Here is a 10,917-nt window from a genome sequence, read left to right on the forward strand (position 1 = left end):
CCGGGAAGCTCCAGTTTCCTCCCACACTCAAAGGACATACAGGTTTGTAGGTTAATTGGCTTGGTATAAAATGTAAAATTGTCTCTAGTGGGTGTAGGATAGTGCTAGTGTGTGGGGATCGCTGGTCGGCGTGGACTCGGTGAGCCGAAGGGCCCATTTCTGCACTGTATCTCTAAAACTAAACAAAGTTGTGTTGTTTCTTTGGATTTGCGAGGTCTCTCTCCCTCTCACTCTGAAGGAGTCATCGTCACATCTTGCTCCCCTGCTCTTCCCACCCGATGACAATCCAGATGCAACAGTGCGTCAGATGGGGGGCAGCAGGCTCTGCCCTCCCACTCTCAGTGAAAACCCCCCACGCGCTCCATCTACACCACAACATGAACCATCTGGAAGCAAATGACTGGCTTCTGGCTAAGCCAAGAGCCACTAAATTCAATGAAAGCCAGACTGTTCAAGAAAGCTCGGCCGCTGGGTATAAAATATACAGGTGCTCCTCAGCTTACAATGGGGATCCGTTCCGAGAAACCCATCGCAAACCGAAATTATTGTAAGTCGAAATGTATTTAATATGCCTGATCTTGCTGCGGGTCGCTGCCGTTTGCACCATCGCAAAGTGGAAATATCGCAAGTCGAAGCATCGTAAGCCTGGGAGCACCTGTGGTTGAAAAAGATTGTCTCCGTCTCTGCCCAAAGAACAGTCTGAAGAAGGGTCTCGAACCAAAACGTCACCCATTCCTTCTCTCTTCTTGCCCCGCTGAGTTACTCCAGCTGTTTGTGTCTATCAAAGAACATGACTGCTCCCTAACCTGCCGAACCAGGAGCAAACTGGGTTAGGAGTGTGGGAAGAGAAGTACTGAAGACCACATTACTGGAAGGGACAGTGAGATGGCTTATTCCAGGATGGGGAAGGTTTTGGCAGCGAGCAGCTGGGAGAAGTGAATGGAGCCAAGCACAAGGCAAGGACCGATGACTAGCTCCCCTCTGTCTCCACATACAAAACACTGCCGCACAGTGCCAGGGATTCAACCCTGACTTCAATACTGTCTGCGTAGATAGACACCGAAGGTAGACAAAATGCTGGAGTAACTCAGTAGTTCAGGCAGCATCTCTGGAGAAAAGGATTAGGTCGAGACCCTTCTTCAGACTGTCTGTGTGGAGTTTTAACAACTCGAGTTTCCCCACGGATGATGAGGTTTCCCTCCACATCCCACACTCCAGGTTGGTTGGTTAATTTGCCGTTGTAAATTGTCCCTAGCGTCTGGGATTGTCAGGAGAATTAAAAAAATAGGATGAGTGCAGGATAATGGTGGTGGGCATGGATCTGGTGGGCCGAAGGGCCTGCTTCTGTGCTGCACGACTGAGAAAGCTGAACCAGTGGGGTCAAGCAATGTATGCAACAGCACACATCAATACTGGGTCGACAACTTACAATGAAGGTAGACACAAAAAGCTGGAGTAACTCAGCGGGTCAGACAGCATCTTTTGGAGAGAAGGAATAGTTGACGTTTCAGGTCGAGACCCTTCTTCAGATCCTTCACAGCCAACGTACAATGTTAGTTCCCAGTAAAACCCAGAGGAGAGCATGTTTCGCCATGACATACCTGTCCGTGTATCATGTTTCACATGACGTACCTGTGTGTCATGTTTCACATGACGTACCTGTGTGTCATGTTTCACATGACGTACCTGTGTGGCATGTTTCACATGACCTACCTGTGTGGCATGTTTCACCATGACATACCTGTCTGTGTATCATGTTTCACATGACCTACCTGTGTGTCATGTTTCACATGACGTACCTGTGTTTCATGTTTCACCATGACGTACCTGTGTGCAGATGGTGACTTGTAATTCTGGTTAGTGTATATCTCCTCCAAACTGAATTCTTTTTTCTTTAATCTAAAAGTTAGAAAAGGGAGAGATTAAAGATCATACTATCAAACTAAGCGTGTGTTGTGGAGCAACTATAGTTGGAGCCAGGTACATTATACTGACCGCTTGGGTTTGGGCAGGCCCATGGGCGTGAGGTTGGTGTCTTGCTTGGGAATGGTTTTCCGGATTCGGATCTGGGACACCTTTCTCAACGATCCATTCGATTTGCCGACCCGCTTGTTAGCGGACGCACTGTCCTAGAGAGAGCAGTCAAGACTGGTCATTATTAAGTGACAACACATTGGAGGCTATTCAACCCGCTCACCCTACCCCCAATAGACCACCCTTTCCCTTCAACACCGTCCTGGGTAATGGGGCTGACAACTTCAATGACCTTTACTGCAAGTGGGTCCCAACATTACCCTTGCAAGGCCCAATTCTAATTATGCTCATGGTTGTTGTCGTGGATAACTTCCAGCAGAGGAAAGGTGAAGTCTCCTTACCCATCCCCTTCGATAACAATCCTCCCCCCAGATCACCTTGTAACCTGTCCCCATAGCTGAACTCTTAACCCCAGTAGTGTGCTCCGGTGAATCAGTGCCAATATCCTGAGAGGTGTGGCTCCCAGCACGGAATGTACCCATTTACATTCCAGTTGGCGTCTGGCCAGAGCTCAATACTGGTCAGTCCACTCACTTACAGACTGGTTGTACGTGTGGATTAAAACCCTACAAAAACTCAACAACTACCCGCAATAAAGAAATTACACCACGGAAAATGGCATTCAATACATCTGGGCATCGCCTTGCCTTTCCAACTTGAGCAATGTTGGTGTTGGCTGTATAATAACAGAAGCCGTACAGCTAGATGATAAACCTTAGACTTTATTAACTACATAGCAAGCATGACCTTACGCCTGCACGTTGCACTTACACTAACCCGAATCACCCAAGCAGCAGTCACTCAAAAGCCAAAGGGGCGTAACTACAAAAGCATGACACATAACATGAGTGACACCATTACACTAATCTACATCCCCCCTCTTAAAGAATCAACAACGATACAGACACATAAACTGAGCACGTCATGTATAACAATCGGTGACAAACTGGAGGAAAGTTAAACATAGTCCGGATACTTCACAACCGGCCTGCAAACACGACCAGCACGTGTACGATAGAGACCATCTCCATTCCTCTTATCTGGGGAGAGAGCAGGTGATTCCACAGGCGAGGGAGACTGAATCAACGTCCCTGGAGACGAAGCAGCAAACTGTGGAACAGGCGATGAATATGGAGGCGAAGATGGAACAGGCAAAGGAGCTGTTACAGGCATGGATTGCCGTGCTGGCAAAAGCATGCGAGTGCCAGTAGGCGCAAACGGAAGCGAACTTGTACCATCTGGATTATATTGAGGAGGAACTGGCTCGTTCACAGGCAGGATGTGTCGCCTGTTACGCCGGTAGGTACCGCCATCGGCACTAACGATATATGAGCGTGGCTCTGAAGCAATTCCAGAAATGACTCCGATACGGTCATGGCCTCTGTCAGTCTGTAAGCGGACTACCTGCCCTTTGGTCAGCGGTGGCAGTGGCCTACTTGTCTTATCAAACCATCGTTTTTGAATGTCACGCTTCTGTAGCAACCTGGATTGAACCTCCTCCGGTGGAAACACTTGTGGGACTAAAGCCTGATTGGCTACAGACACTGTGGCACGGGTTTGCCTTGACAATAAACGTTGAGCCGGTGAACCCAAGATGGGGTCACGGGAGATGTTGCGTAAGTTAAGCAGATCCAGGAATATGTCCGATTTTGCTCTGTACGAATGTTCCATGAGCTGTTTAGCACTTTTAACAGCCCGTTCAGCCAGCCCGTTAGACTGGGGATATTCGGGGCTGCTGGTGATGTGGTGAAAATTCCAGTGTCCAGCGAACTCCCTGAATTGTTGGCTGGTGAATTGACTGCCGTTGTCAGTCAGCAGTTTGACCGGGGATCCGTGGACTGAAAAGTGGCGAGATAGCTTTGAAATCACTCCGCTGGAAGTGGGGCTGCTGAGAAAATCAATGTCGAACCATCCTGAATAAGAATCCACGAGCACCAGGTATTGTTTGCCATGCCAATCAAATATGTCAGCTGCGACTGTAGACCACGGGAGCTCCGGTACCGGATGTGAAAGAAGTGGTTGCTTTTGTTGGTGAGGGGCCAAACTGTTACACACTGCGCAGGATGCCACATTCTCGGTGATGTATTCGGCCATGCCAGGCCAGTAAAACATGCTTTTCGCCCGTGAAACAGTGGCTTCAGCACCCGGGTGTCCCGCATGGACAGCGTTAAAATACCGGTGGTACAGCGAGGCAGGAACCACGGCCTTGTGTCCTTTTAAAATAATGCCATCTTGCAGCACAAGCTCATCTCGGACAGCAAAGAAGGGCCGGACTGGCAGCGGAACATTGTAGTGCTTGTCTGGCCAGCATCCGAAGAAATTTATAACGTCCGAATGGAGTGTTGAAAGTCGTCAGCTTAGAGGAGTTAAGTTCCAGTGGAATCTGCCAAAATGAGCTCTTGGCATCTAGCACCGTGAATACAGTTGCTTCAGCCATCTGCGCAGCAATCTCATCCACAGTGCGCATGGGATAACGTGGTCGTTTGATCGCTGCGTTTAAGTCCTTGGGGTTGATACAAATCCGTATCTCGTCTTTGTTCTTCTTAGCAGCGACAACCATTGTGGAGACCCAGTCTGAGGGGTCAGATACGGGAGTAAGCACACCCAGAGACACCATTCTGTTAAGTTCACTTTGAACACGATCCCGCATAGCGTGGGGAATCCTATGAGCTGGACGAACAACTGGGATTGCCTCAGGGTCAATGGTAATTGTGTACCTGACAGGCAGCTTGCCCAGCTTATCGTTAAACAAATCTTTGTATTGTGTGAGAATTTGACGTGTAAAATCACAGTCTGTAGTCAGAGGACAGACAGAAGGGCTGAAAGTGATCAAACCCATATCTAGGCATGCATCAGCACCCAGTAGGGATGGTACATTCTCACGTACCACGTAAAAATCCAGGATGTGGGCACGTGAGTTGAGACAGCAACGTAACTCAACTTGGCCGATGGGGTGTACTCGATTTCCAGCAAATGAGACAAGTGATGTAACTGTTGGAAATAAGGTTTCTGTGTTTTTCAGCTTCTGGAAGACAGCCAAACAGATAACGTTGCAGCGCGCTCCCGAGTCGACTTTGAGATAAAGGGTTTTACCATTAATGAGCAATGCGACCTTGGGATCTAGCTGTTGGTGCACTGACTTAGACAAAGCATGTATATCAATCTCTGCACTTTCGCCAGCTGTTCGTACAATCATGGGAACTGGGTGTGAGAACTCAGAGATTGAACCTTCATCATGGGCAAGCGAGTTAACTGACTGTCTCGTTTGAAATCTGTTACTGCGTGATCGACAACACCTAATGAAATGGTTTCGTTTGTTGCAAAGCCGACATAGTTTTCCATACGCAGGGCAACGATCACGAACCGCGACATGTGAACCTCCACAGTTGAAGCAATTATCGATCAATCTTAACTTGGTGACTGGCAGTTGAGATAAACACGGAGAAGTTTGATAAAACATGCTGGCTGCATTAATTTCACGAGCAGCAGAATGTCCCAGAGTTTTAATGTGAGCATCAGTCAATTCAGCTATGCGACAGCGGTTTTCAGCAGCCGCTAAGGTTAGGTCAACTTCCCGCAGTAATTCATCGCGCACCTTATTATTCAGTATGCCATGGATTAAACGATCGCGAACAAGACTATCGTGAATATCTCCAAATTCACATCGACTAGAGATATGCTTGAGCGCACTAACATATAACTCAACAGGCTCTCCTTGTTTTTGATTCCTTGAAAAGAATTTATGGCGTTCAATGCTCACATTGATTTGTAACTCACATAATTGTCGGAATTTACGCAGGAGACATTCAGGGTCACGGATAGACTCCGCAGCAATTTGGGCACCATTAGCATCAATTCTAGCCGGTGCATAGTGAAATCTTCTGGCACGACGAGCAGCTTCCGTGCCCGCCAAATTAAGAAGGATTGACGCACGAAGAGCAGGAACAGCCGTAGGGTATGCAGCTTCTATGTGGATTGAAAAATCCTCTTCAAAAACACGATACCGTTCCGCAAGATCTGCATCAAACACCAAGATCTCCGGTTTCCTGAGAGCAGATGGTGTTGGCTGTATAATAACAGAAGCCGTACACCTAGATGATAAACCTTAGACTTCATTAACTACATAGCAAGCATGACCTTACACCTGCACGTTGCACTTACACTAACCCGAATCACCCAAGCAGCAGTCACTCAAAAGCCAAAGGGGCGTAACTACAAAAGCATGACACATAACATGAGTGACACCATTACACTAATCTACAAGCAATGTTATCCCATCTTGGCAACCCGCCCTTTAACCATCTGTCCTTCTCTGCTTTCACCCACTCCATGGGAAAGGATGAAAGGGCTGGTAAATGGAATGGAGTACAGACCGCTTGAGACTTTACTGAATGGCAGGCCCTGCCTCGGGGATGAATGCATTCCCTTTTTGCTTAAAACCCCATTGACTTCTTTCAGAAGTCAAGCTTCAGATGTTACAGGTTTTTGCTGGAAGAGATGAATTCTGCTATAATTTATGTGAAAAGATTGTTCCCAATTTGACTCTTCGCCACCTTCACTCTAGGTCTCCTCCCCCTTCTGTCCCCCCCCCCCCCCCCTCCTCTCCAGTAGCGGGCTCGGTGAAGGTGCAAGATGAGTTTCACTTGCCTCTTTTTTCTGGGTGTGTAGTTGAGTTTTCACGTAGGTGATGCTGGGGATGGGAGACGAGGCGGAGGGGTACGAGTTCTCAGCAACAGTGCATTCTGCAGTTGAGGTAGGTGGATCTGCCAAAGTAAGAAAGGGCTCGACGATGCAGGCAAAGCTCAGGTGCTGTAGATTACTGAGGGAAAAGGACAATGATTATTTCCCGCCCTCCTTCAGAACAAGCCCAGCTGCAACACCCAAATGCACAAAAATAACATGCACCAAAGGGCATATCTTATATAGACACAAAAAGCAGGAGTAACTCAGTGGGCCGGGTAGCATCTCTGGAGAGAAGGAATGGGTGCCATTTCGGGTCGAGACCCTTCTTCAGACGTGACCTCGACCTGAAACGTCACCCAGTCCTTCTCTCCAGAGATAGTGCCAGAGTTACTCCAGCTTTTTGTGTCTATCTTCGGTTTAAACCAGCATCTGCAGTTCCTCCCTACACATTATATCAAACCACTGCTCCATCCGCACTGCCTGAGGTTTGCCAGGTCTTGGCATCACCAGCCTTCTGGTTCTTGTCCATTGGCCAACCTGGCACAGTTCAGCCCACCTGGCAACCAGGTTCAGCGGGCAGTTCATACAATGTGGCCACAATCGGCACTCCCAGGGGCTGCTGTCATTGTCACCTGGAGCTGGAGCTCCCATGCGACTGCTCGCCCCTCATGCTGGGCTCCAGTACACAGTGTCACAGACACACACCGCCCTAAATACGACTAACAGTACTCCTCAGACCCACAATTCCCTCGAATGATGTGGCACTGGATGAAGCTATCCCTGCGTTAAACAATCCACGTATATTTCAGGAACCGGGGGATTTGGGGGAATTCTAGGAAAGCTACTCTACAACAACTATTCAGGGTAAGAATTCTATCTGTTAACTTGGGAAGGAAGCCCATTTTCACATTCAATGAGCCAGAGTTTAAAATTGGCACCATTTTTAAGCGGAAGTTAGGAATCAACTCTCCAGTGTAGAGCTGCTGCTGCTGCACGCAGTGCCTGGCTGGTAAATAGTTAACGAGTGGGAAGAGGAGAGGTGGAGGAATCTACAGCAGCTCCCAGCCTGAAAAAGCAACACCCACACTTATAGTCAGCTTTCTCTAGTCAAGGCCATTATTCTTTAATTGTCCACGTGGGTCGCTCTGACACTTGCCTTCTCTTCTTGGTCTGTTGGAGTAGCAGTGACTTGGCTTCATTCAAACTGGCTCCATTCTCAGTGAGCAAACAGGGCGGAAGGTAACTGAATAAACAAACACAGGTTATTGAACATATAAACGCACCCTGAAGAACGGGCAAACAGATTGATCCCAATGAGGCAAGGCTTTTTTCCAAATGGATCACCAGAATCACAAAGGATTTAACTTTTAGACTGCTTGACATAGAAAATAGGCCATTCAGCCCATCGAGCCTACTCCGCTATTCAATCACGGTTGATCTATTTTTCCCGCTCAACCCCTTTCTCCTGCCCTATGACGCCCGTACTAATCAAGAACCAATCAATCACCGCTCAAAAAATACCCAGTGTGTTGATCTCCACAATTATATCTGGCAATGAATTCCACAGATCCACCACCCACTGGCTAAAGAAATTCCTCCTCGTCTCCATTATGTCCTTTTATTCCGAGGCTGCGCCCTCTGGTTCTGGACTCTCGCCTTCGTGGATTTTCCTCATGGGGCATTGGGAACCTCTGACACAAGGATGAAAAGGTCTAATCAAGCATGTTCTACCATTCAGCTATATCACAGCTGATTTACAACCCAACTCAAAATCTCCATTCTGAAATGTTTTAATGGACGCCTAGCCTCAAACTATCCCAGGTCTAACCTGAAGAGAATGACCCTGTGTTCAAGGGTGTACAAGCAGAAATAGTTTCTCTCTTATCTTCCTAACCAAATCCTTCCATCACCAATTACTCAATTCTCAAAGGAATTCTATCCTGACTACTGAACCTGCTCTTATGACATGCTCTTATCTTCTACAATATTGTTGTTTCATGATATAGCGTGGAAATAGGCCCTTTGGCCCGGGCCCACACCAATCACCGATGACCCATTCAAACTACTTCTACATGAACCCACTTTCACATCCACTCCCTACACACTCGGGACAATTTACTGCAGCCAATTAACCGACAAACTCGCACGTCTTTGGGATTTGGGATGAAACTGGAGAGCCCAACGCTATCACAATGAGAATGTGCAAACTCCACACAGGCAGCACCCGAGATCAGGATCGAACCCGGGTCTTGCCACTGCAAGGCAGCAGCTCACAAGCAGCGTTACTGTGCCACCCTTTTCCTTGCTTGTCTGCACTCAAATCATCCCAGATGGTCAAATCATGAGAGGAATAGATCGGGTAGATGCACAGAGTCTCTTGCCCAGAGTAGGGGAATCGTGGACCAGGGGACCTAGGTTCAAGGTGAAGGAGAAAAGCTTTAATAGGAATCTGAGGGGTAACTTTTTCACACAAAGGGTGGTGCGTGCATGGAACAAGCTGCCAGAGGAGGTAATTGAGGCTGGGACCATCCCATCGTTTAAGAAACAGTTAGACAGGTACATGGATAGGACAGGTTTGGAGGGATGTGGACCAAGCACAGGCAAGTGGGACTCGTGTAGCTGGGACATTGTTGGCCGGTGTGCTTCCAACTTATACTCCTATACTCCTTCCGTAGTTTATCCAGAAATGGAAACCAGCAAACCTCCACCCTTCTGTATTTCACACGTCAAGAACAAACTTTAAAGTCATATTTTGTACTGATTCAAGAGATTTCATTATATGGACAAAAGAGTGAAAAATATAAAATCGCTGATTGGGTAGACGAATGTCTGATGACAATACCAAAGCAGCTACTTTAAGGAAAGCTGACAGAGGACAAACGCTCAGTGTACAGAAAATGAGATTCAAACAGCCGTGAAGTGTGTTAACACTGACACACCACTGGCAACATGCATTGGATCGTGCTGTTTGCTGTAATAAAAGCAGCACTTGTTCTCCTGAGGAAGCTAGAATGGAAGCAAAATGTCAAAGTCAGAGCTTTACAACACATAAACATGTCTTTCGGTCTACCCTGCCCATGCTGACCAAGTTGATATAGTTTGCCAGCATTTGGCCTTCAGCCCTCCAAACTTTCCAACCCATCTATCTGTCCAAATGTATTTTAACAGTCATATTTGTATCAGTTTCTAGTTTCCTATGTATGGCCCCATAATAAATAGACTAGAGTGCGAAAGTTGCCCCCACATCAAAATCTCTCCCCTTTTACCAACAGCCTATGGCCCCACCGTGGGAAAAAGACTGAGCATTCACTTTCCCCGTGAGTTTCATGATCTTGCACACCTTAATAAGTTCACTTCTTAGCCTCCTACATTCCAGAAAAAAATTACTCCCGGCCTATCGAACCTCTCCCGATAACTCACATCCAACATCCAGGATATATCCTGATGAATCTTCTCTGTACCTTTTCCAACTTTATGACATCCCTCTTGCAGCTGGGCGAGCAGAACTGCACACAATACTCCAAGTGTTGTCTCACCAGTGACTTGTACAGCTGCATCATGATGCACCCCAACCTTTGTACTCACTACCCATCCCAACGAAGGCAAGCCTGCTAAACATCTTCACCACTCTGCCCACCTAATTTGCCACTTTTAGGGAACCATGTTTCTATTCTCCCAGATCTGTGCTCTGCAATAATCTTCAGGGCTTTATCATTTATTATGCAAATATTGCCCTGGTTTGACACACCAACTAGTTAAATTTTATTTGCCATTCCTTGGCCCACCTTCTCAACTAGTCCTGTTGGAAATGGATATCCTTCCTCACTGTCCACTATGTCACCACTTTTTTGTATCATCTGCAAATTTACTCAATGTTATTTACACTATCATCCAAATATATATATATATATATATATATAAAACACAGCACATCACTGGTCACAAGCCTCCAGTCAGGGGAAAAAAAACAACCACAACTATCATTTGACTCCTCCGCCAAGCCAAGAGGGAAGGAAAATCTTACAAGATCAAGAACTACTGATGGTACAGCATTGTTACATGTCTGTCAAATGTGTGGAAGGAACGTTCGAGCCTAGATTGGCCTAAAGAATAGTCTCCATACACATTGCGAATCTTGATTAGATATCATGGTTTTGCTTGAGAATGCGTGAACAACAACAGTACATGGACAATTTAATC

At 46.9% G+C, this 10,917-nt stretch overlaps 1 protein-coding gene across 1 annotated transcript in view; it reads right to left on the reverse strand.

The window, feature by feature from the left end:
* The window catches only part of LOC144606070 (uncharacterized), a 49,899-nt gene that overhangs the window by 6,438 nt on the left and 32,544 nt on the right, over positions 1–10,917 (reverse strand). The window contains exons 5-8 of the mRNA XM_078421872.1: positions 7,874–7,960; positions 6,682–6,853; positions 1,996–2,129; positions 1,828–1,899 (exon numbers count right to left, since the gene is read on the reverse strand). Of these exons, the coding sequence (XP_078277998.1) occupies positions 1,828–1,899; positions 1,996–2,129; positions 6,682–6,853; positions 7,874–7,960 (465 nt within the window). The remainder of the gene's footprint in view (positions 1–1,827; positions 1,900–1,995; positions 2,130–6,681; positions 6,854–7,873; positions 7,961–10,917) is intronic.

The sequence above is a fragment of the Rhinoraja longicauda genome, chromosome 25 (genome assembly GCF_053455715.1).
Source record: "Rhinoraja longicauda isolate Sanriku21f chromosome 25, sRhiLon1.1, whole genome shotgun sequence".
Classification (NCBI taxonomy): Eukaryota; Metazoa; Chordata; class Chondrichthyes; order Rajiformes; family Arhynchobatidae; genus Rhinoraja; species Rhinoraja longicauda.